The sequence below is a fragment of the Gopherus flavomarginatus genome, chromosome 25 (assembly GCF_025201925.1).
Source record: "Gopherus flavomarginatus isolate rGopFla2 chromosome 25, rGopFla2.mat.asm, whole genome shotgun sequence".
Classification (NCBI taxonomy): Eukaryota; Metazoa; Chordata; order Testudines; family Testudinidae; genus Gopherus; species Gopherus flavomarginatus.
Genome location: NC_066641.1, coordinates 7070660 through 7097904, shown reverse-complemented (window position 1 = coordinate 7097904; position 27245 = coordinate 7070660). Strand labels below are relative to the sequence as shown.

The following is a 27245-nucleotide window of genomic DNA, read 5'->3' as shown; positions in this document are numbered from 1 at the left end:
GAAACGCTCACAGTCTTGCTACTCTCACAGGGAGCTCAACACGGCGTGAGCCAGCGGCCAAGACTACCTCTACAGCATCTAACCGAGTGGAAGGCAGCATTGCTAGGCGGGTTTTCTCCTGCAGGGGAGCAACAGGGTCCCTCGGTGTGTGTGTGTATGTGTGTGGGAAGCATCTATGAAACCATTATCAAAAGAGACGATCTCCAGGCGAGGGCTGAAAACAATGTGTCTGGGGGTTGGTTTTGCTTTTCTCTTTCCAGGATTGTGCTTATGAGTTTTGTGCTTTCCACTCACGCCGGGTCACAGTTGAGTTTGTCTGGGAAGCTATGGGGGCTTTGCAAGAGTTGGATGAGGGCTGGAGGAAAGCTTCTCAGGCCTGGCTGAAGCTTAGAGTCAGCCTTGCTCTAGGGGCTGCTGGCCAGGGACCTGTGCTGAAGCGTGCTAGAGTGGTGGAAACCACCACCCTCGTTTCTTAATGACAGCCAGGTAGGACAGGGATGACTCCTCTCCTCTGCCCATCCCCTGGACTTTACACCTCTAGCTCCTTCATTCTCCCACTATCCGATGCCATTTATCCCTCCTTCCCTCTCCTCCTCCAGACAACATCGTCTCCAGGATGAACAGCCCCAGTATGGTAGTGTGCAAAGGTCCCGTGGTGCTAGGCGGAGTATGAACATAGATGTCGAGGTGGTCCCTGCCCCAGAGAGCTGCCAGCAAGGTGGCCTCCCAGCCATGCATTCACTCTCCTCCTGCAGTCGTGGCCCATTTTGGTGGCACCAACACTGGGAGGAAGGCTTGGCGAGGAAGAGGAGGCTGGTGCCATCTGGCTCCTCCAGCCCGTTGGCTTCTTGGTGGCCATCAAAAAAAGCCGCGTTGGGTGCACTCTATAATGTGCAACTTGAATCTACTCTACATAAGCCTTTGGAGAACAATGATCTCTGAACCCCTTCCACTCTCCACTCCCCTCCACCGGGGCAGAGGACAGCTACAAAGTGTACCCCTGAGCCAATAACTTTGTCCTCCCCGTCTCGCCCCCACACTCAAAACTGAAATCAGCGAAACCAGTTCTCAGTTGCGGTTCCTCTTGGCTTTGCTCGGCGCGTGCGCATCTCTAACTGCCGGGAAGCACCGGGTCGGAGAGATGTCTCTGAATGTCTAGGTGCTCAGAAGAGGCTTCAAGATGCTCGGGGAGGGAAGGGAAACGAGAGCCGCGAAAGAGTCCCTGTGTGTTTGTTGCCCTCTGGTGGGGCTCTGGGTTGGGGAAGGTCTGGGAATGGCGCTCTGGCTGGGAGTAGATGGTCATGGTTTTCTCTGAGGCCGCCAACAGGTGTACCCCGCTTGACAAGGAGTCCCTGGATTTCAGCTGGAACTTTTCTATCTCTGTGTAGCTTGGGCTCTGACGGAGAAGAAAAGGAGAAATGAGGGTGTGTTGTTATGAGATTAAAGTTCAGCAACTAGGGTCTTCTGGCCAAGAGGCCATAGCGTCCCATTGAGAGAGAAGCCCATTGAGCAGGAGGTGCCAGCCCATACAGTGGGGGAGCTTCTTGCCTTTTCATGGGGACACCTTGGAAAAGAGAAGCCCTGACCCCGTCATTGGGAAACCCCTTACAGCTCACACACACTCCCACTGGTCAAATCCTGCTGCCCTAGTGATGGCGCAACCCCCAGTGCTGGAGCCACGTTTCAACAGATTCAGAGGCCTGGTCTACACCAGAAAATTAAGTTGGCTTGAGCAGTGTAGTTAAGCTGACCTGAGTCCCTGTGTAGACAGCGTTAGCTACCATTGACTTGGCTACTGCATCTCGGGGAGGTGGGTTACCTAGGTTGACAGGAGAATCCCTCCCACTGGTGCAGGTCGTGGCTGCACTGAAGTGCTGCAGTGGGGCAGCTCTGAAGTGTAGACAAGCCCCTGAGCTCTCAAAGCAGCAGCAGCTCCCCCAGAGACAGTGGTGACTTCAAGCAAGCTAGGATGGAGCAGCTGATTCATGCCAGAAAGGGGACTCTACTCTCTTTACCTCCAGCACCCCAAAAGAATGGCTTTGGGGTACTAGGTGTTCTCATTCCAGGTCTCTGCTGGGCTTCATCCCCTCTCCAGTCCCAAGGGCTTAGCCCAGAGGGGATGACCTGGGGTATGATGGGTTTTGAAATGGCCCTGGGTTAGTCAGAGAGGGAGAGAAGAAGCAGGAGCAGGGGGACCTCGCCCAGAGAGAAGCAGTGGGTGAGGTGGCAACATCTCCTGGGTCTCTCCATCTCCCACTTTGGTGAAAGGAAGCTGCCTCCCCCATGGCCAGACCCTTCCCCACACTGTGAGGAGAAGTGGGAGGGGAGAAGCTCCTATCCTGGACCCTCAGCCCAGCACTCTCTGCACTTGGAAGGCAGGGGCAGCCTTGGAGAGCCAAGTCTCCTTCCTTCACCTCAGGGTCACTCGCGGAATGACTTGCCAGGGGACCCCCTTAGCCTGCTCCTCTGGAGGAGGAAGTTGCTCTCTGCTGTGAAGAGACAGAGACATCTCCCCTAGAGCCCCCTCAGCCTCAATTCGGGCTCAGCGCTTGTACTGGTCTTTGCTGTGAAGCGGGATGAGGTCGGGAGTTACCTGCCCGGGAGGAGTCGGGTCCTCCTGCAGCAGTGTGCACGGTGGAGCGGGCTCCATGCCCCTTGGGCCCATGGTGTACATGGCCAGGCTGTGGGAGGACGGCGAGATGGGGCTGTATGCGGGTGGCACTTGGGACAGCTGGCGCTGCAGGAGCTGGAGGATTATAGTAATATCTGAAGACATCCTGGACTCCAGCCTGTGGGACAGATCAACCAGCGTTAGCACGGTGTCTCCTAGGATCACCCTCTTTCATCTGGGGCTTTGCCTGGGCAGTGGACTTTGTTTGGGCTGCACTGAGCTGGCAAAGTTTCTGGAACCCCAGTAAGGCCAAGCCAGTGCGGCCCACTGAGGGTGGCATGGGAACCAGTGAATTCGGGGAGTGGCCAGAACACGGGGGGTGGGGTTTGTCAAAGCGCCATCCTTGCCTTTTGATTTTCCAGTGTTGCTGCCGATCCTCCTAGCTCAGGCTGGCGAGGACATGGTCAGACAGCCAGCTCCAGCAACAGACAGAGGATGCTGCAGTCACCACCCACCAGAGCCAGCCCAGGAGAAAAGGCTTATCCCAAACAGCCTGGTCAAGGCGTTTTCCAGCCCGGAGCCTCATTTGTATCTTCTTGTTGTGTAGCTGGGTCACAAGGACACCCAGTGTTAGGATGGCTAATGCTAACCAAGGGTCTTGGAAGAGAGACAAACTCAGATCTTAAACCAATCGCTATTGGGATCAGGCTGGGCAAATGAGCTGGCTATTGGAGTTTTTCTTCCACATTCCGAAGTGTCTGCTGCTGGCCACTGTCAGAGCCAGGACGCTGGGCTAGATGGATCCCTGAGCTGATTGGATCCAGTTTGGCAGGTCCCACGGTCTGTGGATTTACACTATTATTTATATGACAGTAGCAATTAGAGGCAACTAGAGTGGCGATCAGGCCCCATTCTGCTAGGCATTGTGCAGTCACAGAATCAGAGACTGTCCCTGCCCCGAAAAGCTACAATCTAAATAGACATAACAGAAGGTGGAAGGGGAAACAGAGGCATGAGGGAAGTCAAGTAACTGCCTCAAGGAAGACAGCCCAGGTCTCCTGATCCTAATCCACTGGGCCATGCTGTCTCTTCAATAGCCAGGCCCAAACCAAGAAGCCAAACTCCCAGGAGTGCTGGGGAAGGCTGGCTGCAGATTTGGCTCTGGATTTCGGGGCTGTCCCTATCTCAACGTGGGTCTGGCAGGATGGAGTTCTGGGACCCCTCTCTGGAGAAGAATGACTGAGAATAGTCCCACGTTTACATCACAACCCAAAGGGACCATTTTTTTTGAGAGGAACAAATGAAAATTAAAAGGCAGGCTAGGGCCTTTTCTCCGATCTCCGCGGAGCCTGCTGCTGTCACTATGTGGCCACCAGGGGGTGCATCATACCTAGTCGGCATAGCTCATGGGAGTTTTACGAAGTCAGTGAAAAAACGGCTGAGTGAAGCAGGGCAAATACTTCTTGGGCCTAAAGTGAGACACCGAAATCTCCACTTAGGCACCTAGATAAAAGTGGCCTGATTCCTAGAGGCACTGAGCACACACAATTCCCACTGCACTGAACGGGGGCTGCAGGCAGCCACTGAAAATCACGTCTTTATCGAGTTGCTTCCACATGGGGGTAACTTTCGGTCCCCAGCGGTGGAAATTCCAGCTGCACTATTGAAGTGGCAGGTCTCACCGATCTGGGCTCCTTTCCCTTCTCATTTGAATGCTGGCCCCTTCCTTACTGTTTACACGGCAAGCGTCTGTCGCCAGTGACTGGCTTTGCGAACAATTCACCTGCCCAAGATGGTCGAGCAGGAGGAAGGGGGCCGCTCTTCATATACGTGAACAACGGCAAATGTAAATGCAAAGCCTTCGATTCCTGACCTCATGACTGAATTCTGTGGGAGCCACTGCAACTAAATCCAGGCTGGGTCCTGCTGAGGAAATACTTTAGCAGCTGCTTCCATATGTCACCACTAATCACGGTAGGGCAGGATGCTCCATGGACATGCAATACCCAAAGTAGCCAGCAAGGAGAGCCCACGTCACATCACAGAGCTTTGTTAAATAGCCCTGTTCCATGTGGGTCTTTTAATGGGGGGGCGGCAGATGCCACTCATTGGGTTTGCCCAGAAGGGGCAGCACCCTGAGCCACTCAAGCACTGCAGGAACCCAGGCTCCGGCCTCGGAGGAGCTGCACCCACCTGCTGAGCTGAGCCTGCAGCAGCTCGAGTCGGGATTCGATCTGACCCTGCCCGTAGTCCAAGCGCAGAGAGCTGGCCCCGGGATTGTGGACCAAGGACGCATGTGGCAGGGGCTCTGGGTGGAGATTTGGCCGTCTGTCCTCCCAGAAGGCGAACATGTTTGGAACGTCCCTGGGGGTAGCTGCAAAGAGGAGAGTTCACAGCTGCTGTTGGAGCAGATCCGAGATAACCCCCCCACCCCGGCACCAGGAATTCCCGGTCAGCAAACCCCGACCCCGTGGTCCCAAACAAGCTCTCCCTGCTGTATCATCTGCATCAGCACTGCACCCGTGGGCGGCCGGGGAGGGTCCAGGCGCTCCCTGCAGCCCCAGTGAGACACAGAATCCAGCCCCAGAGGCTGCCTGCGCTCTGCAGGGTGTCGGGGCAGGCATGCTATGGGGAGAGAGGGGGGGTAATGCCGAAGCCCTGTGTGTAGGCGGAACAGAACAGCTGCGCCCACTGCCAGGATGGGGTGTGAATTACTCCAGTGTAAGGGGGAGACCAGCTCCATGACCCCTGCCACTCCAAAGAACCAGAGCTCGGCTCCTAACCCACACCCACTCCTGATAGACGGACAGTCGCAGACTCACTGGGGCAGGGGCAGTTTAACTCCGCCAGGACATGGCCGGGGGAACCAGGGCTAGAGCCAATCCAGTCCTGCAGGAGGCCCGAGGAGCCACCAGGCAAAACTGTATGGAGGGCCGGGTAAGGAAGGCTGTGCCTCCCCAAACAGCCTGGTCCCTGCCCCCTATCTGCCCCCTCCCACTTCCCGCCCCCGACTGCCCCCCTCAGAACTCCCGTCCCATCCAACCCCCCCGTTCCTTGTCCCCTAACCGCCCCCTTCTGGGACCCCCCACCCCTAACCACCCCCAGAACCCCATCCCCTATCCAATCCCCTCGTTCCTTGTCCCCTAACCGCCCCCTCCTGGGACCCCCCCACCCCTAACCACCCCCAGAACCCCATCCCCTATCCAACCCCCTGCTCCCAGTCCCCGACTGCTCTGACCCCTATCCACACCCCTGCCCCTTGACAGGCCCCCTGGGACCCCACACTTATCCAACCTTCCCCCCGTCCCCCATCTGCCCCCCAGAACCTCTGCCCCATCCAACCGCCCCCTGCTCCCTGTCCCCTGACTGCCCCCCGGGACCCCCCACTCCTTATCCAACCTCCCTGGCTCCAGCCCCCTTACCATGCCACTCAGAGCAGCATGTCTGGCAGCCGGGCCGCCCGGCTGGAGCCAGACACACCACCGTACTGCTTGGCAGAAGCACACAACCCCGCCGCCCAGAGCGCTGCCCACGCGGAGGCGTGGCTGTGAGGGGGGGGAACAGTGGGGGAGGGCCAGGGGCTAGCCTCCCCAGCGGGGAGCTCAAGGGCTGGGCAGGACGGTCCCGCGGGCCGTAGTTTGCCCACCTCTGGCTTAGGCTGAGGTTTGTGTCGTGATACCATCACTGTCTGGATTCCCCACAGAACTAGATCCTAGGCAGGCCCATGTGGCCTCACACAGAGAATGCAGGTTTTGTGTGGAGCCAGGTTGCTCCTCCCAAAGGTCCAGACTTTCCTCCATCTCCCGAAAACCGGACACTCTCCTTTCTCCCTCCCACGGCGCCCCCCAGTGGTCACACTCAAACCCTGGACACTGGAGAGATGAGGGTTAACGGGGCCCAATAGGATCTCAGCCCATCTCCCCTCCCCTGATAGCCAGCACTGGGCCCCATGGCTCCCGGCAGCGCCCCAAGACACAATCACCGCTACCTGCGTAGGACTGGCTGTCGTCCACCACCTGCTTGCTGCCATCGGTGCCCCTGACATTGGGGGTGACCAGGCTGAGCACGGCTGGGGCAAAGTCATCCTTGTCGGAGTCAGAGGAGGGCTCGGCCTGGGTGGGGCTGGGGGGCTTGGCCTCCTCGTCGCTGGTCTGCGAGCAAGGCGGGGTGCTGCTGCACAGGTCGTCCCACTGGTCCTTGCTGAGGGGGCCCTGCAGGTTGGTGAGCTCCGAGTAGGTGTGGTACTGCTCGGCGTCCGAGATGCCCGTGTCCAGCCCGTCCGGATCTGTGGGGCGGGGTGTGTGTGGGGGTGCAGACAGATTAGTACAGACACGCCAGGGCAGCCCCTTCAGACCCCATCCCCATCGTGATGCCAAGGGGCTTCAGGAGCCCACGAGAGAACCATGGGGAGCCTTACCCAGCTTCATGGGGATGAGGGGGTGGAGAGGGCTGGATGGCGCCTAGGCTGTCTATTAATAGACAGTGAACAGGAGAGGCCGGCTGGTGCCCAGTGCTGCCTCGCGGAGGGGGCCAGGCCAGACAATACTATGTCTCAGGGCGGGCACAACGTGATCCAGTCAGTGCCCTGCACTGCCTCATGGACAGTGGCCTGGGCCCTGCTGTGCCAGCAGCAGATAAGCTAGTAAGAGCCCCCCCGCCCCCCCAAGGCACTGGTCAGCCGAGGCTCTCAAACCCTTGCCCTCCCACCAGTGCTCCTGCTGCAGCACTGCCCGGGGTGAAGGGCGGGCTGCCCCCGGGGCGCTCAGCTGTCAGGACACTGCCCTGGCAGGGCACAGGCCAGCTACCTCCCCTCCCCACAGCCCTTCACAAGCGCCAGCACCCAGATCCACCCTGCGCCATGGTGCACAGACCCGCCCCAGGCCCTGGCAGGGGAGTTGGGGTGGCGGGGGGGAGTCAGGGGCCCAGATTGGCTTGAACCAGCTCTGGCATAGCTGAGACCAGTCCCTCCTGTAGTGCTGGTACCACAGCGACGGGGGGCGCTGGGGAGATGGGGGACGGCAGAGAAGCAGATGGAGGGAGAAGGTGCTGGGGGGGCAGAGACGACTGTTCACACCCTCCCTGTCCTGCCCAGCAGCTGCCACTGATTCAAGGAGGCCGAGCCCGGCCGGCTACGACTCACCGGTCTTGGGGGGCCGGCAGAGGGAATGCTTGCGCCGGCGCACGTGGCGATAGGAGCAGTCGTAGTCCTCGCTGAGCGGCGAGCGGGGGATGCTGTCTGCCTGAGAGGGAAGAGGGCACCGAGCGCGAGAGGGGACTGTTAGTGCCACGCAAGGAAACCCTGCGGTGCCTCTCTGCAGACCCTGCTCCCAGTCCCCTCTCCCCAAGCCCGCCGGCAGGAGATACTGAACTGGACCCTCCTGAGGTGTGATGAGAGACCCCCGAGGCTCGGTGCCCTGGGGGGCATGGTATAGTGTGCTGGGGGGCAGATGGGGGGTGCCCCGGGACATTAGTGGAGTTAGGGGGGTCTCTCACACACTCATCAGCCAGTGTCTCTGGAAAAAACAAACAAACGGCGGCAGCCAATCAGATTGCCGGGCAGGATTTAACGATAATGTTTACGGGAAAAAAAATACTCCATAGTCTTCAGCCAATCACAGCCTTGATTGTTCATAAAAGCGGGGACGTCTCTGAATAAGCTTATTTGTGATTGGCTGAAGGCTTTGGAATTCCTGTTTTTTCCCTTAGCAATCTGACCCCCCGTCTGATACCTGAAGTCAGTTGGACTTAAGCATATGGGTAAAGGTTCAGAGTACTCTTCTGGATTGATGCCAAAGTCATGATGTTTACATGGTGATGTCATCACATGACATCATCCGTATGCAATGACATCACCATGGAAATGCCATCTATATGGGACAGTGCCTTTAGTCACAGTGTTGTAACAACGTGACACAAATCACATCATGTCAAGACCAGAGAAGCACATCATGACAAGACCATCACCGCACACTGCAATAACATGACATGCCGCATCATGACAATGAAATCATAGATTCATAGATTCATAGACTCTAGGACTGGAAGGGACCTCGAGAGGTCATCGAGTCCAGTCCCCTGCCCTCATGGCAGGACCAAATACTGTCTAGACCATCCCTGATAGACATTTATCTAACCTACTCTTAAATATCTCCAGAGATGGAGATTCCACAACTTCCCTAGGCAATCTATTCCAGTGTTTAACTACCCTGACAGTTAGGAACTTTTTCCTAATGTCCAACCTAAATCTCCCTTGCTGCAGTTTAAGCCCATTGCTTCTTGTTCTATCATTGGAGGCTAAGGTGAACAAGTTTTCTCCCTCCTCCTGATGACACCCTTTTAGATACCTGAAAACTGCTATCATGTCCCCTCTCAGTCTTCTCTTTTCCAAACTAAACAAACCCAATTCCTTCAGCCTTCCTTCATAGGTCATGTTCTCAAGACCTTTTATCATTCTTGTTGCTCTTCTCTGGACCCTCTCCAATTTCTCCACATCCAATTTCTCCACATCATGCCCTCACTCAAACCATTGTGTCACATCAGTGTTACATTGTGACACAATGACATGGCCTCATGTTGAAACAATGCCCTCACGTTACATCACAATGTGAAACAATGCCCTCATGTTGTGAGAACAGCATCATGTCAAAACACAAGACAACGGCACCACGTCATGTGTCAACATGTCACAGCAAAACATTGTCATGCGATACCTCACAATGCCACCATGTTGCCATGTGGCCCCATTGCATCAAGCCGTCACAACACCACTCTGTCATGGCATAACACTGTCTTGTCACAACAAAACGTCACCGTTTGATGACTCTGTATGACCCCGTGCTGTGCACTGTCACATCTCCCATACTCCCTCCCATCACAACCTAACGTCAACACATCTTGTTGGCATAGTATTGCAACACGATGACCTTGCGTCAGCCTGAAATAACCTTTGAGATATTTTAATAGTGCTGTGGTCCTGCAAAACTAGGGGGAAGGGAGTTTAGCTGCAGGACTCATGGATCCAAATTTCCAGAAGAGCTCAGGACCAGATTTCCAAGCTCTCAGCACCTACAATCAAGCCACCTAACATGCCCCCATGGGCTGGGCTCTTGTGAAAATTTAGGGCCAAAATCACGATGTTCACAATCCCCAGAGTGAGTGTTGAGCTTTTCTCAAAACCTGGCTCTTATTGACTCGAAAGCAATTAAAAGCTCAGACAAGGCTTTGAAAACATAGCCCTTGGTGCCTAGAAAACATGTGAATGACCTGAGCTAGAAGCACAGAGCGTTTATCAGTCTATGCTCCCCAGCATCATTGCCTTTGGCATCCCTCGGCCCCATTCATCCCCAGCAATTTGGATGGGGACAATTTGCAGCAGCTGCCTCTGTTCTCCTAACTCTCCACACCTATGCCTGAGACTTACATCTCTCAGGTTGAAGGTTATCTCTAAGTTGCTCCAGAAATTGTCAGAAAAGGCCGGGTACATATCCAAGACCTCCAGGAGGTCCTCTCGCTGGATCTTATGCAAGTCGCAGTAGGTCAGTGCCCGGACGTCCGCATTGGATTTCCCAGGCCGGGCATAGAGGCTGATGGGCTCCCCAAAGATGTCGTTCTTCCCTGTGCAGTGGAGAGAGGCTCATGAGGGCATGGGTGGTGGAGCTGTCCCCAGCGCTCTAAGGCTTTAGAGAGATTGCTCTGCTGAAGTCTTGATTCACTCAGCAGTTGACGTCTGTGAACTCCTCTCCTCCAGCTCCCCACCTTCCTCTGTGTCCTCCCTGACTAACCCACTAGACTCCTCCTGCTCGCCGCTTTGCACCTTCTGCCGTGCCTCCCTTCTCCAGATCTACCCCACCTCAAGGCCTCCTCTGCCCATCCTTTTGCTACTTGCGCTGTGGCTGATCTTTGTAAGCTCTGTAGGGCAGGGGCCTTGTCCCTTCAGCTGCTCTGTAACATGCCATGTATGGGCCTCTCCAGGGCTCTAACACTGAATTAAAAGACTGTCCCCCATTAGGCCAGGAGTGCTGAAATTCACCAGCCCTCGCTGAGGTCACGACATGCGAACCTCACAAAACTGTGAGAGTCTAGTCAGCTTTGTAGCATAGTCAGCACTCCCTTCCGCAACTGCTAAGTCCAGGCCAGGATGCTGGGTAGACCTGCTGTGGAGACATGGGGCCACATGGACTGGGAGCTAGAGAGAACCCAAAGGGTCTGTCAATAAAAATCCCCGTGGAATTCGTGACAGCCGAGTCTTGGCTTTCCCCTGCCCACAGGGACATGACAGGATGAAACATTGGCAGATGTAAGTGCTCCTCCCAACTCTCAGAACCTCTTGGGTTTGGAGGGCTGGGAGAACAGGCCTCCTCTTTCATGATCTCCGATGCTTCTTGCTTTAGGCTGCACCAGAGATGTCACAAGATCAGCCGTCTTGTGTGGGATTGCAGTGTTTCTGGCCCTAGCCTGCAGGGAGCAGCATTCTGGGAAAGAACAGGGTAGTGGGGTAGAGGAGTTGGGACCCACCAGTTTCTTCCCAAACCTAGGAACAGGCGGAGTCCAGGGGTCTGAGCTGGGTTTGCTTTGATTCTGATTTGATCTGAGTTGGTTCCTCCACTGCTAGTCAGAGCCAGGGGTGGACTGAGACCAAACTCAGCACAGATCCACCCGACTGCTGGCATCTTCCAAACACACTCTCCCAGCCTCCTGCCGCCTCCCAGCCCTGGTGGATGCTTCTTCCCAGCCTCACTACAGCAGAGAGAGGATCCCAGGCCTTGGCTCATTCTCACAAGTGAGGCAGCACTGGATGCTAGTGGAAGCCTAGAGTTGGGGAATGGGAACCAGCTCCCTCCTCTCCGTCCACAGGCTGGGTGACCTTTTGGGGGGGGTCTCACAGCTGCCTGAAGCAGGGAGTTATCAGGGGAGTGGGACGGTACCCTGCTTTCTTCTGGCAGAGCCCCTTCTCTCTACCCCACCTCCCACCTGCCCCCCCCCCCACCTCACACGCCAGAAGGAAGGACTCTTCCACCTAGGATGGCCACCACAATGTCCTCCCGGAGAATCTCGATGGAGCCGCGGGAGATGAAGTAGAGGGTGGTGAGGACATCCCCGTAATGCACCAGGGTGTCTCCAGGAGGCGCGTGAGTCGTCTTGAACTTCATGGCCAGGGCTCGGAGGCAGCCCTTGCTGGCCCCCCGGAAGGCCTTGCAGTTCTGGAGCAGGGTGCGGTTCAGGTGGAGACAGATGTCAGCCTGCAGGCATTCGGGGAACCCTTTCAGCACCTGCATGGGGAGGAGGGGGCAGCCGGTCACACAGCAGGCCCAGAGGATGAACCCCACATCCCCCGCCCCCGGCCATTCTATAGGCAAGCACAGCCTGGGCTTCCCGTATCACAGTTACATCGAGAAAGGGATCCAAGCCATAGCCTCTGCGCCGGACACGGCCAATGACTACGGGCTCTGTCTGTAATGGGACAATCCAACCCGTCCGCTCACGGCACAATCCTCAAGCACTGGGGGGACTTCAGCTCTCTTGGATGCAGGCTCCAATGGGATGTGCTGAGAGGTCGGGGCTTGGGAGTCTGTTCCCAGCTGTGGAAGGAGGTGGGAACCAGAGGGGTGGAGAGTGTGTGTGTGCGGGGGTGGGCAGGTGGGTCAGGAGAACTCTGAATGGCCTGTGGCAGCCCCAGGATAAGGGGGGGCAGAAGCCCCACCTTCAGTCCCCATGCTGGGCCCTGCACTGCGAATCCAGCCCTCTAGGAGCAAGTCAGCATGGTGCCTTCAGTAGAACCAGCACAAAGGGAACTGGCCTGGCTCTAGGTGAGGTCACTTTATAATAATCTAGTGACTCATCCAGCTGGTTCCTTCCTGATTTTAGAAGCTGCCTCCTCATTGACTCCCCAAAAACAAATAAAAACACTTGGGAAATTCCAACCCCCAAACTGTTTAAAAAACAATAAAATAAAACTGATGGTTGCTTGCAGTTACCCCTTCCTTCCTTTACACCTGAAATCTCACCAACCACATGACAGACCCCTTCTTGTCACCAATAACTGATCATCAACCGAAGATGAGTCAACACTGTGATGCAGGTGCAAAAAAGACTAAGATCGTTCTGGGCTGTAGCAACAGGAGGGTCGCATGTAAGACATGGGAGGGAGGTCATTGTCCCGGTCAACTTGGCACTGGGGAGGCCTCAGCTGGAGCACTGGGTCCAGTTCTGGGCTCCGCACGTTAGCAAAGATATGGACAAACTGGAGAGAGTCCAGAGGAGAGCAACAAAAATGATCAAAGGTTTAGAAAACCTGACCTAGGAGGAAACGATATAAAAATAGGGCATGTTCGGTCTGGAAAAAAGAAGACTGAGGGGGACCTGGTAACAGTCTGCAAATATGTTACGAGCTGTTAGAAAGAGGACGGGGATCCATTGCTCTCCTTGTCCACAGAAGGTAGGACAAGAAGTGACGGGCTTGATCTGCTGCAAGAGAGAGTTAGGTTAGACATTAGGGAAAGCTTTAGAACTGGTAGGTAAGCTCTGCAACAGGCTTCCAAGGGAGCCTGGGGAATCCCCATCTCCGGAGGGCTGTTGGACAAACCTCTGGCAGGGGTGGTCTAGGTTTACTTGGTCCTGCCTCCGGGCAGGGGACTGGACTTGATGACTTCTCGAGCTCTCTCCCAGCTACAGGCACCGACTCCGTGGGTGCTTCAGGGCTCAAGCACCCAAGAGGAAAAAAATAGTGAGTGCTCAGCACCCACCAGCCACAGTTGTTCTGCGGCATTGACAATCAGCTGTTGGGGAGGTACCACAACCAGCTGTTTGGTGGATGTGGGAGGTGCGTGGGGGAGGGCAGAGAGCAGCAAGTGGTGGGCAGGGGCTTTGGGGGAGGGGTTAGAGCGAGGGCAAGACCTTGGGGGAGGGATGGAGTGGGGGTGGGGCCTCAGGCACAGCAGGGGTGGAGCAAACCCAGGGAAAAATAAAAGCCATTTTAAATTCTCCTTTGCCAGGATGCCGGCCAAAAAAAACTTGACAATGATGTGGTGAACCAGTGCCAGTCATGCCAACCAGTATGGCCTCACGATTTCCCTTGTGCTCCTGTCTGGCTGCATCCACCAGCGGTCTCTTGTCCCGTGCTTCAACTGAAAGCTTTTGGGGGAGGGAATCATCTTTTGATTCTGTGTTTCTACGGCACACAGGGCCACGGGGTTATGGCTCATGACGGGGGCTGCACGCGGCTGCTGCAGTATGAAGCAGTAATAAAACAGAGGTGCACATTAGTGACGAGATTCATCACCCCAAAAGCCAGCCCCCAGATCTATACTGAATGATGCCGTCTGCTGGTGAGGAGACACGCTCTCCTAATTAAACTCTGTACTATCATAGATGTTAAATGACAAGGGGGTTGCCATTATGGTCAGCTGCCAACGGATCAGTAGAGCAGATAAGATTTCCCAATTAACAGTATTCCTTACAAGTAAATATAGAGGAACTGGACTCAGGATAACAAAGAGCCGTAACACAAAACACCCCCGCAACAACTCTTGGGTCAGAGTTAGCCCCACATCTATGGAACTGTGCGGCTGTGTCTACGCCACCCACCGCAGCGACCTAGGGAGAGGGCTTCAGAGCCCAGGTTCCAGCCCACACCACAACTTCAGAGCGCTGCCTGCGCAGCTTTGTTAGCAGGGCCACCCGGGAGGGGTGCAAGTGGGGCAATTTGCCCCAGGCCCTGCAGGGCCCTCACGAGAGTTTTTTAGGGTCCCTGGAGCAGGATCCTTCACTCGCTCCAGGGGCCCTGGAAAACTCTCGTGGGTCCCGGGCCCCCGGAGCTTCTTCCGCTCCGGGTCTTTGGCGGTGGGGGGTCCTTCCGCTCTGGGGCAGAAGGACCCCCCGCTGCCGAATTACTGCCAAAGCGGGATCCGCCGCTGAAGTGCCGGGTCTTCAGCAGCAATTTGGCAGCGAGGAGTCCCCCGCCATGGGTCCTCGGGGCACTTCGGTGGCGGGTCCTGGAGCAGAAGGACCCCCCGCTGCCAAATTACCGCCAAAGCTGGGGCCCCCCGCCACCAAAACCCCCAGACCCCCTGAATCCTCTGGGCGGCCCCGTTTGTTAGTGCTGTAGCATGAGCCCTGCTAGCCCGAGTTTCTCTCTGCCTTGGGCTGCCACGAGCCATGTAGCCATGGCCTATAAGAAACACGGGGTTTTGCGTTATGTGGGCTGTGGGAGAGTTAGCACGGCCTTAGCTTGTCTTGTCTTTGCCCTCGAATGAGTGGGTCGTGTGCGCCAGGTGGAAGCTGAGTACGTTGCTGTCCCTTAGCAGGCTCCAAAGCACTTCCCGGGCCCGGTGTAGGGGTAGACTGGGTTAGGTGCTGGAGCTTGGAAGCGGGACTGGAAGAAAACAACTCCTTCCCTCCCATAGCTCCAGCTAGTCCTAGCAATTGTGGGACTCCGCCCATTTCTTCTCAGCCAGTGGGCATGGTGCAACTCAGGGCGCTCTCCCTAGTACCTGTCCAGAGGGTCCCCTGGTCTTGGGCTAATGATTGAACACCAGGCTAGGAGTCAGGAACTCCTGGGTTCTAGTCTTGGCTTTGACACTAACTCATTGTGTGGCCTTGGGCTGGTCACTTGCCCCTGGCTCTGTGCCTTAGTTTCTCCATGTTTAAAATGGGAGTAGGGATACTGACCTATCTCACAGAGCAGCTGGGTGAGTAATTAGTTTATAATTGTATAGCACCTTGAAAATATAAAGCACTCAGGATTAATATGAGAAACAGACCCCAGCCACAAAGTTTGGGGTGCTTGGACTTGGGGTTTCGTTTGGCTCATTATAATGCAAATGGACCAGAAGCAAATTTTGAATCAGGATCTGAATTTTTCCAAAGCTGTGGGAGGTCAATATCTAGCATTCTGGCTTGGGCCCATCCCTAATTATTATTATCAATGTCTAATCTAAACTATTTTCTACAATAATATCACGTGGCTGTGAGTTCCGCAGGTTAATTACATATTGTGTTGCTTGGCTTCCATTTTGCCTTGACCTGGTGCTTGTCAAGCACACGGAGCAGGGTGAAAATCTGCAAGCTGACCCGATGATGTCCCCAGCGAGGGGAATACATTCCTCGCCCAAGAGGTGAGATGGCCTCTTTTTTATAATTGACTGTCCTGTCTTCTGGGGTTCACAGCAGTCCGTTCTGGATGGCTAACGTCTCAGGAGGAGGGCCTCTCCCGATGGCGAAGGCTCAAAGGGGTCTGAGCAAAGGCCTTTCTCTCATAATGCTGCTCTCCCATTGATCCCCTTCACTCCCTCACTGCGGCTTTTCCAGATGCTAATTAAACTGGACTGAAGTTTATTTAAATGCCTTCCTTTCCCTGTCACCCAAAGCACAACCTGCTTTGCTCAGCAACCAGCGGCGCAGAGAGGAGGCTGGATCGATACGAGCAGGGCCGGCTCTGGGTTTTTTGCTGCCTAAGCAAACACCCCCCCCCCCTTTTTTTTTGGCTTTTACATATGTTTGTACTTTGCAATGTTGTTTTGTTTTGTTTTACTGGGTGCGATACTGATGCAGCATTGGGCAAGGACTGCATCTGAATCTGCTTGAGCCGGGTGTATCTACCTGAATTTCTTATTGAGACAGAGGTGCTGAAAAGCCCCTTGGTCCGCTGGAGTGCCTGAGTAACTCGTGCCACCTGTAATATGTGCGGAGGGCAAATACAGACTAGAGAGGGACATTTCAAGAGGCTTAAATCACCACTTGCTTTGCTGCCCCAGTGTCACGTCCGGGTCTCTTGAAGGAAGGCTACGGGGTTGTGCACCCGCGATCGGAGACAGCCCTTGGCTTTCCTGGGCACGCTCCATATTTCAGTCTTAATAGGGGCTGGGCTGCTGCTGCTTCTGAGCGCTTTCTGCTACTTTCGCTAATTTAAAATGAGCCTGACGTTCTCCAAATCATTAACTGAAATGGGTAAGGAGCGTGCTGGAGAATTGCCTGCTGTCTGACGGGTGCTAATTCTGACACGGCCACTTGGTCAAAGGGTTGGATCATTATCTTAAAAAAGTTGTGCCCGAATGAAAGGATTTCTCCTGGCTCAGATTCATTTCCAAGAGGGCAGGGAAGGGAGAGAAGAAGAGGGAAAGCCAGGGTAACCCTTGAAGGGGTATTTCATGGCACTCTCTCCTGGTGAGCCCCACCAGCGGTACTGCAGAGCAGGGTTAGTGATGGTGTTACTGGCCGCTCGGGGTTTTGTGTAAGTTCTTGGTGGCTTTCTCGTTGTTCCTCGGGGGACTCGGGCTTTAGGAACATGAAGTCGCTCTTGACAGACTCCGGTGTCAGGCAGACTTTGTCACAGTAGCCCGGAGGGCCGCTGCCCCCCACATCCAGGCAGCTGGTGGGCCCTTTGTTGCCTGAGGAGAGCTGGGGCTTGATGTTGGAATTTTTGAAGACGTCAGCTGGAATGCCACCCCTGGAAACGTGCTGCCCCAAGCACGTGCTTGCTTTGCTCTGGTCCTGGATACGAGTTCCAGAGCCTTTCCCCAGCACTCAACGGAAACTGACGCTGGAGCATAGCAGTGGGCTTTCAGTTCAGCTCCAAACCACAGGCAGCTCAGCACGCAGCCTGCCATCCAGCCAGGGAAAGCCTAGGAGAGTGCACCCTAGCCTCCTCCCTTCTCCTGACCTCCCCAGCCAACAAGCTAAGTAGTGAGTATCTAGCTAGCTAACTAATGGGTCTGCCTGGTCCCACTGCTCGTTCACACATGGCTCCCAAGCGATACTGACGTGATCTCATCTTGCTCTGCTTTCTTCCAGCCTGAACTAAAAGCACTGGTTGTGGGACAGAGGGGAGTGGAGGTGGGCTCGGGATTCTGCAGGGTGCCCACCACAGGGCTAGGAGCCTTCCCAAGGCAAGCAGCACCGTAAGTTCCCTTCCCATTTCCCTCCCCACGGATGCTTCAGGGTTACTGACAGTGGCTCTGCAGGACCCGGGACCCAGATCCCTGCCTGGCAGCAGCTCAGACCTGTGGAGGAGGTGGTTCCCCTCTCATCAGCCAGGCACTCACCGCATTCATGTCAATACCGTTGGTGTAGGACCAGGCGTGCTGGAAGTACTCCTCCAGGCGCTGGCGCAGCGGGTTGGGGATCTGGTGGAAGCGGATGAACTCCTTCACCCTCAGCATCTGGGTGTGGTAGCGGGCTGTGCCCGAGTACAGGCGCTGGATGATGGCAGAGACGTTGCCGAAGATGCTGGCGTACATCAGAGCTGCAAGGAGAGGGCTGGGGTCATGGATCCCGCAGAAGGGATTGACCTTTGGTGCAGCTAGGATTGGAACTGCTCCTGGATGCTTGCCCCCACAGACAGCAGCTCCAACCCCCTCCTGGCTGCCTTCTCACCAAGACACCTGATCCCCTCCCGCCGCCCTCATGTGTCATGCTGCTTCCCTTGCTGATCCAGGTGGTTGTGTGCCGCTGCAGGTTCCCAGCCACGGGGGGTTATGGATGGCTAGGGAGACTCATGCTGGGAATCGGGGGCATGTCTGGAAGCGGGATGGGGGGCTGTAGGGCCAAAGCACACTGGGGATTGGAGTTGTCTCTTGGGTCAGGCTGGGGGGTGGGAATCAATCCATGCAAAAGTCCCTTACCCTGTTTCTTAGTGGCCAGAAACCATTTCTCTCTCTGGTCTAGTGCCCCCTGCCTGACCCCTTCAAATGCTTAGTACAGGCAGTTTCTGGTTGTCATGGATGGGAGCTTGCCAGTTTCCTACACTTGACTCTCAGGAGCCTCCTCAAGCCAAGCTGTGTTCTCAGTGCAGAGAATACCTGCTACAGGCAGCTGTCTGCACCCAGGTGCTGGGCCAGGCAAGTTCTCCCCACCCTTCTCAATATGAGCTAACCCACCCCTCTTCCCAGAGCAGCCCGTGGCCTCTGGCCACCACTGCATCCCAGGAGGGCGCGTGGGAACAGGCAGGAGTGGGGAGGTCCCCCAGCTGAAGGTCATGGCCCAGGAGAGCGAATGGGGAGTGGGCAGCAGATGGGAGGTCCCCCAGCTGAGGGTCATGTGGCCCAGGAGGGCAAGTCAGAACCAGGCTGGGCGGCCTGGCAAGGTACTCACAGCCAATCAGCATGACACAGATGGAGAAGATCTTCTCGGAGTTGGTGTTGGGGGAGACGTTGCCGAAGCCCACGCTGGTGAGGCTGCTGAAGGTGAAGTAAAGTGCGGTGACGTACTTGTCCTTGATGGAGGGGCCGGACGAGAGGTCACTGTCGTTGTAGCGCTTGCCGATCTGGTCGCCCAGGTTGTCCAGCCAGCCGATCTTGTGCTCCATGTAGGGCCGCTCCACGTTGCCGATGGCGTACCAGATACAGGCCAGCCAGTGGGCGATGAGGGCGAAGGTGCACATGAGCAGGAAGAGCACGGCCGCCCCGTACTCGGAGTAGCGGTCCAGCTTGCGGGCCACGCGCACCAGGCGTAGCAGCCGGGCTGTCTTCAGCAGCCCGATCAGCGTGGTGGTCTACAGATAGGACAAATGGGGAAGGGAAATCAGCCAGCAACCAAATGGAGTCCTCAGTGGAGACGACAATTAGAACTGAGGATGAGGCACCAGGACTCCTGGGTTCCATTCGTGCCTCTGGGATACAGTGTGGTCTAGTGGTTAGAACAGAGGACTGGGAGTCAGGATTCCTGGGTCCTCTGGACAGGAAGGACCATTTAGTGGTTTAGGAAAGAAGCCAAGACTCTTCGGATATAGTCCTGGCTCTGAGAAGGGAGGTCTCTATTAACAAGAGCAGACGATTGGGTGTCAGGACTCCTGGGTCCATTCCCAGCCTTGCCACTCATTTGGCCAAGTCCCTAATCTCTCTGTGCTCAGTTAAAAGGGGGTAATAACCCTGATGGAGGGAAGCATAATTAATGAGTGTTTGAAATTTGCTTTTGAGATCCTTGGGGCTAACGATGTGCGAAATATCAGGAGCTGGTGTTGCTGATTAAAAAAGGCCAATCCCCCCAACTGTGAACCCAAACGCCAATCAATTCCTGCTGAGCTTCTCCCTGGCTGATGGGGCAGGGCGACAGGCCAGAGTAACAAGACTCCTGGCCACAGAGGCCATGGTAACTAGCAAGCTACAAAATTCCAGTCAGAATAACAGAGGCACAACCACGCGGCCCGTACCATCCTCTGCACCTTTCACCCAGGCCTACATGTGGGGAAATGGAGGCAGAGGGGACAGGGACTTGGCTGAGGTGACACCAGGATTCGGCGGCAGGGCCAGGGGACAATGCCAGCTCATCGAGAGGCTTAGGGAACCCCCCAAACACCTGACACTGGAGACTGACTTATCAGGCCTCCCCGACAGTAAGCCATCCTGGCCCTCAGGAGCTGCTATATCTGGCACTATCTCTGGCCTGCTGTATGACGTAGAGCAGCATTTCTCAAACTGGGGTCCACGAACACCTGGGGGTCTGTGAGAGTACTCCAGGGGGCCCACCAGCCCCACTGATCAACTCTTCCCCCTCCCCCCAGTGCTGCCTGCACACCAGGGAACAGCTGTTCAGCAGTGTGCAGGAGGAGCTGGGAGGGAGGGGGAGGAGCGGAGATGGGGGCACACTTGGGGGAGGGGATGGAATCATGTCTGGGGCCGCTGGCCCCACTGATCAACTCCTTCCCCTCCCTCCCAGTGGCTTCTGCACTCCACCGAACAGCTGTTCCCCGGTCTGTGGGTGGCACTGGGAGGGAGGGGGAAGAGTTGAGGGAGGGAGGGAGGGGGAGGACCCCCTGGAGTACTCTCACTCCCCAGCGTGCTGGAGGCACTGGGGGACGGGGTGGAAAGAATTGGGGAAGAGGAGGGGTGGGAAGAAGTGGGGCAGGGCTGGGGCCTTGGGGAAACGGGTAGTGTGGGGGCAGGGCCTGGAGATGAGCGAGAGGCTTGGGGGTCCTCAACATTTTTTAAATCAAAACGGGGGTCCTCAGGTTGCTAAAGTTTGAGGAACGCTGACCTAGAGCAAATCACTTCCCCTCCTGCCCACTGTCGGTTTCAACCGGGACAGGGAATTTCTCTTGCTATGTGTCTGTACAGCGCTGAGCCCTGGTCTCTGTTAGTGCCTCTGGGTGCTACCCAAACACGAGTAAATAACAGTAAAATCATCCCCAGGCGTTCCCGAAAACATCTTTCTAGGCTTAGAATGGCCACAGCAGAGCCAGCTAGTCCAGCAGCTCCTCGATATCTGGGGCAGATCAGTGCTCTAACCCAGCATCCTGCCATACTAAATCACAATCTCTGGTCCGTCTACTCCAGTCTCCTTCCTCCTCCAGGGGGCAGGGGCCACTCCTCGATGGGGAAGCCCCCACAGCCGAACCACGCTGTGTGGACAGTGGCTTGTTACTGGGGGGTCAGTCAGAAGCACTAGGCTGCACCCCTCTGGCTATATTTGCTGTTGGCAAATAACTCAATGACATCTCAGCTCACAGCTGCTTGGTGTATACCAAGAAAAAGGCATTTCTCTGCTGCCCTTTTATCAATTTTCTCCCTCTCTTTTGATCTCTTCCCTCCTCTATCCCGTCTCTCTCCCTAGCCATCTCTTCCTATATACACCCTTTTCTCCCTGTCTGTCCATCTAGGACAGCCCGCTCAGAGCAAGGCGACTCCTGCAGTGTCTCCATGCCAGTCCTCTAAGGCTGGACTCAGACTTTGGCTATCTGCTATTTTAAAGTTGCAGACAAACCCAAAACAAAATAACCTTTTGGCCACACCACCTCCCAGAAGTGCTCCTCTCCTATCCCAGGTTCACACAACACTCCCCAGGAGATGGCACCGGCAAGCCTTCTTAACTCATCTGCTGGCTCCTGATTGGTTGTTGTCTTTTCCCAGCCCTTCTAGGCCCTTGGAGGACTAAATCTTGTTGGTACCTTGCCCTGAATGGGTTTCTCCTACGCAGGAGATTGTCAGGGTGCCTCCAGCAGGGGGCAGAGTAGGCCAGGTAGATAGATCTATCTATTCATCCATCCACCCCACTGTCCATCTAGCCATGTCTCTCCCTCCTAGGGTGACCAGATGTCCCGATTTTATAGGGACAGTCCCAATTTTAGGGTCTTTTTCTTATATAGGCTGTTATTACCCGCCACCCCTGTCCCAATTTTTCACACTTGCTGTCTGGTCACCCTACTCCCTCCCCCATCTGTAATTTCTTCGTCAACATGGCGTTTGGGCACCAGAAACCCCAGGCAGACTGGTCTCTACTCTACCCTCTAAGGGCTGAGCCCAGGTCTCTGGGTTCTGCATCGTACCACTGCTCACCTCATCGGAGCCAGAGCGGAAGATGAGCAGGTCGAAGGGGATGGCAGCCACCATGTCGATAAGGAACCAGCCCTTGAAGTAATGGATGGCGATCTTGCCAGGGTGGCTCACCACCTCGTCGTTGATGTTGACATAGGTGGTGCGGAAGTTGATGATGATGTCCACAATGAACATGATGTCCACGATGAGATCGATGATATTGAGCGGGTTGCAGGAGTAGCCGCAGTTCCAGCGCTTCTCCTCCTGCTCCTCGTTGAGCAGGAAGGCAGCCGAGTAGGGCGTGAAGACAGCCGTGTAGATGACCAGCAGCAGGATCAGCCAGTCCCACACCGCCTTGAAGGGGCTGTAGTGCAGGATGGTCCATCGGTGGATCCGCGGCGCCTGCAGCTTGTACTCTGGGAGGACGTCTGCGCCGAGAGACAGGACCTGCCGGGGAGATGAGCATGGGAGAGGCACAGGGGATGCAAGAACCAGGGGGAAGGTGGGTTTAGAAGGTCCTGGAGCCAAACTTTGCCTGATGGCACCAAGTGTCCTCAACATCTCTTCCCCAATCAACCCTCCCAACTGCTCTGCCCTCCCCCACAGGTGTTCTTCCAATGTCACCGCCCCCAAAATAAGGTGAGCTCGCTCTCCTGCCTCCAGCGTGCTGTTGCTTGTAACAGGCCTAGGGACATTGGTCACCATTCAACGGTGGGGCAAGATGGGACATTACGAAACAGACTGTCACTCCATTTATCCAAGAGCTCCTCGTCCCCATTTCAAGGCAGGAAGCAATGACTGCCGCCTAAAGAGAAGCTATAAATCTGGCCTGAATTTCAGAGCAACTGCAGTAAGCGCTTAATGGAATTCAGGTCAGATTTGTTTAGATGCCTAACCCTGGATTTAGGAGTCTAACAGTGGACCCCCATTTTTTCAAAATCTCAGCCACAATGTAACAAACTGGCCAGTGTAGGAGCATCCCATTGGATGCCATCAGTGGCATGTCATAGACCCTCTACTGCTAACAGCTAAAGTGATTCTCCTTTAGTTGACTCATTGGCACTGAGTTTCTAATCTGCCAGAGGGTACTCACCCTGGCTCTGCCCTGGCCCCGCCTCACTCCATCTCTTCCCCTAATCCCTCACCCCACCCCTCCTCTTCCTGCCCCCACCTCACCTCTTCCATGTCCAGTTCCACCCCCACCTCCGAACACGCTGTGCCCTTGCTCCTTCCCCCTCTCTCCCAGCACGTCCTGATGCCTCAAAACAGCTGATCCGCGGCAGGTAGTAGGCGTGGGGAGGGAGGCGGAGGCGCTGATCTGTGGGGCCCACCAGTGGGCACTAGGTGCTGCAGGGAAGGGAGAGGGGGCTGATAGGGGGGCAGCCCATGGGTTCTCAGCACCCATCATTTTTCTCCTGTGGGTGCCCCAGCCCCGAAGCTGGTTGATATGACAGTGGCCTCAGCTGTAGGAGCAGAAGGATCTGAATTCTGCCCTTACTGCTGTCAAGTTCTGCATTGCAGTGGGAGGCAGCTGGGAGGTCCCATAGGATTTGTCAGCCTGGATCAGACCACAGGGCCACCTAGCCTGGGGCCCTGGTCTCAGCAGTGGCCAACGCAGACTGCTCTTCAGAGGAAGGTGAAACCCGCACAGACAGTAACGGAGTGATTAATGCAATGCTCTACCCAGGAGAGAGTTCATCGCCACGAAACAGATGGATAGTTCAGGGTCTGTCCAAATCCAAGGGGAGCCGGAACCCATCTGGTTGGCACCTGCTGCCCGGAGGGCAGGGGAAGGATGTCCAGCCCTCAGGGTCCCAAACACTAGTCGAACCAGCAGCTCTAGACGTCCTGGGCCCCAAGGAGAGGCCAGACGCCTGCTCTGCTCCAGTATCTCCTGCACCGCGTCCCAGCAGGATGGAGGGAGGAGGGAGCCACCCAAAAGTACCGCGGAGGAGAGCCAGCCCAGCAGGGCGGCCCTTGCTCACAAGCAGAGCTGCACCACGCTGCACAGCGAGAGCCCTGGCCTGGCATCCCATGAATAACACGGCGCGTCCGTTTGCCTATGCCCGTGGCTGAGCCAGGAGGTTGCCCCACATCCAGGGTGGAGCGAAAGGCCCCGGCCTGGTTGGTGCCGGCTCTTTGCTGACTCGTTGGCTAGAAGTTAAAGGGCCCATAGCCCAGCGAGAGGCGCCTGAGGGGGCCTTCCTTTTCCTTTTCCTCTTCCCCTCCCGAGGCTTCCTCTGCCATTGCTCTGTGTTTGGGATTCACTGCCCTCTGAGCCGCTAACCCATAATGCTTAGACACCACGGTGACGGCCACTATGGAAACTCCCACAGGGCCCAGTTTTCCTCCCCCTGACACCAGGTTTACACCACTGGTGTCCATGGAGTCACTCCTGATTTGTGCCAGTGAGCAATGAGGACAAGGCTCTTAATCCCTCCAGCGCTTTGGGCCTGATGCTCCATTGCCAAGGGGGGTAACGCGCTGCCAGGGCAGGATGGGCGTGTTTCACACTCGCTTGGCCCTGGGGTCACTGGTGATGTGAGGGCAGCAGGCGGCCTGGTCCTAGAGGTGTGGCAGGAACCCCAGCTGTGCCTTTGCCTCTTGATCCTCCTACTCCCCCCCACCACGTACTTCTGGGGGTGAGCTTTACCGGAGCATCCACTGGCCTCCCTGGGTTTCCTTCGACCTGGCTGGCCGCTCCTTGCCCCACTGCCCCTAGTGTGGGTGTCCCTCTAGGTACTGTCCACAGTCCCCTCCATGTGCTCGCCCCTCATCAGCCCCAGCATTAACAAACCCAGCTGTCTGGGACAAACCCAGATCAGCGATTCCCCATGCAGATTGACCCCCCGCAACCACCATATGTGTGTCTCAGCCCCACCCTGCCATCCACTAGCCAGCCCTGCAAACCAGGGACTCTCCACTGACCAATGGTCCTTCTGCCCTGCATCCGCCTCCCCACCCAATGCCTCTTGACTGCCAGTCCCTTGACCGCTGCCCCACCGTTAGGGTAAATCCTGCCCGTCCTGAAACTTAACAGCTGCTGGACCATGGCATGATTCAGATTCCCCACACCCAGGCCCCGCTTCCCCCACAGCAAGATGGCATCTCTCACACACACGGGTACACGCATGCCCAGACCCACATGTGCACACCCCGGCAAAGGGCATTCAGGAGCCTGCCGCAGATTAATCAAAATCAATCAATGGCCAGGCCCCGGGTGGGGAGGAAGCCACCAATCAAGAGCTGGGAAAGCCAAAGACATGTCTGGCAAGGGAGGGAGAGGGAGTGGAAAAAGTGACCGAAATCCAATCGTTCCGAAGGGGGATGTGCAGAGGCAGTGCTGGCAGGGTCAGGGAACTGACCTCCTCACCCCAACAGGAGCAAATCGGGGCAAGGGGAGGGGAACTGAGATCCCCCGAGCAATGCAAAGGGGGCAGGGGGCAGGATCAAGCTGGCTTTAAGCCTGGCAGAAATGCCAAGGCATGATCCAAAGTCCTTTGGAGCCAACAGGAAGAACTCCAGTGGATTGTACTAGGCTTTGGATCAGACCCTGAGTAACAATCAGAGCAGAGCAGGAAGCCCATATGATACATCCCAACAGGGGCCTGATCCTGAGCGACTCCTCGTGGCAGTAGGAGTTAGGTGGTCTCAGCCCCTCCGTGGGTCTAGCCTTTGGGGGGTGGCTAACACTGAGTTCCCCTGCCCTGATCTGAGAGCTGCACATAAGCTGCTGACGTGCCAAGTTCTGTATTATCTTTCTCTGCCGGCTTCCGGCACACACCACCTGCTCGAGCTCCAGCCTTTCGGTTTCGAACCGTTTCAATACTAATCGGCGGAACCGGGGAAGGAGAAAGGGGGGTTGGCTTGTGGAATTAAAAAGGCTTCTCGCTTGGCTGACCCTGCCCCAAGTGGAGGAATTTGGGGACCCTTTGAACTCAGAACAAAACATGAGAGAGAAAAAACATCCCCCAGAATTACAACCCAGAGCCAAGGCCCAAGTTCCAGCTAGTCTGTGTATCTGTCCAGCCACTCCAGCTATCCTCCCCAGTCAATGCATCCATCTAGGGAAGGAATCCTGCATCTACCATCTCCAGTCATCTGCGAAGCTGACGCACCCATTCACACTTGCCATTCCTCTATGGGATTTCTAAGGCATCTGCTGCCTTCGTATCCAAGAACCACTGGGTATGACTCGTAAATCTGGAGTAACTTCTCTGACCTTAGCAGGCTCACTCCAGATTCACTCTGGAGTAACCAAGAGCAAGATTTAGCCAGTGTCTCCTGTTTGCCGGGTGTGTGTGTGTTTGCTTTAAGTAGCTGTGAGACCCAAACTCCTAGAACCCACACGACGTCTGGCTGCAGAACAGGAGGGGAGAAAGATCATGTCTTTCCCCTTCCCCTCTTCAATCCTGGCTCACTGCATCAACCCAAACCCAGCTTATTCTCCCCCCCCAGCAGGTCTCTGACTAGCCTGATGCACCCAGTGCAGGAGGGGATGCTGACGCTGATGCTTCAGTAAGGGGCTTCAAGGCTCGTTCCCAGCCAGAGATTTGTATGTTCATCACAGACGTGTGCGGCCGACCCCTCTGTGGCTTTAAAAGTCCAGGGCACAAGGGAGTCTAGGGTGCTCCACGCCAGCTCCCTACCCTCCCACCACCGGCCCCGCTTGCAGAGAAAGTTTCTGCCTCCCCAGAGAGCAGGGCTGGCTAGGTCAAGAGGGAGTTGTTTCCTGGGGAAAGGCCGGCTCCCCCCCTAAAAAAGAAAAGAGCCAATGTGTCCTGGCTCCCCCTTGGGGTTTAATTCATTCTAGGGACAAATGCTCCCCTGGAGCAGCTCTCCCCATGGCAATAGCAGGGACTCAATTAACAACGCCCCCCGTCTCAGCCTTGCCCGTACCCCCATCCCGTCCATTCGTCTCATTGCTTACCGGCTTCAGCTTCAGCTTCAGACTCATGTTGTGGTGGGAGTAAGGCTGTGTGTGAGCAGGGAGCGAGGCACAGGCGGGGAGAGGATCCGTGTTCCCCAGCACAGACCTCTGGTGCTTACATCACGCCCCAGGGCAGAGCTGTGATCACACGAGACCCAGCCTCCGCCCCACCCCAGCCCCACTACCAGTGTCTGCTGCCTGCCAGACAGTGTGGCTTCAACCTGCTAGACAGGGCACTTACCACCCTGCCTGGCGCCTCTGCGAGGGAACTCAGACCCTCCCCTGTCAACACTGCCAGGGTCTCCCTCCGGCCCCATTGGGGCAGACTGTCTGCCGTGCTCAGTGCGCTGAAAGAGAGCGGGTGGAACTGACATGCTGTGGTGCCACTCAGAGCCCCGCACAGTTTAGCTGACGGTCCTCAGGCTTGGCTGGCAGCACCCACACCCCCAGCTAGCCCAGG

General features: G+C 56.0%; 1 protein-coding gene across 1 annotated transcript in view; it reads right to left on the bottom strand.

Moving 5' to 3' along the window:
- The window catches only part of KCNH6 (potassium voltage-gated channel subfamily H member 6), a 102640-nt gene continuing 75395 nt past the window's right edge, over window positions 1-27245 (bottom strand). The window contains exons 5-14 of the mRNA XM_050935143.1: window positions 21877-22302; window positions 18698-19097; window positions 17650-17849; window positions 11628-11880; window positions 10032-10225; window positions 7752-7851; window positions 6600-6896; window positions 4805-4985; window positions 2594-2789; window positions 1-1396 (exon numbers count right to left, since the gene is read on the bottom strand). Of these exons, the coding sequence (XP_050791100.1) occupies window positions 1112-1396; window positions 2594-2789; window positions 4805-4985; window positions 6600-6896; window positions 7752-7851; window positions 10032-10225; window positions 11628-11880; window positions 17650-17849; window positions 18698-19097; window positions 21877-22302 (2532 nt within the window). The 3' untranslated portion in view covers window positions 1-1111. The remainder of the gene's footprint in view (window positions 1397-2593; window positions 2790-4804; window positions 4986-6599; window positions 6897-7751; window positions 7852-10031; window positions 10226-11627; window positions 11881-17649; window positions 17850-18697; window positions 19098-21876; window positions 22303-27245) is intronic.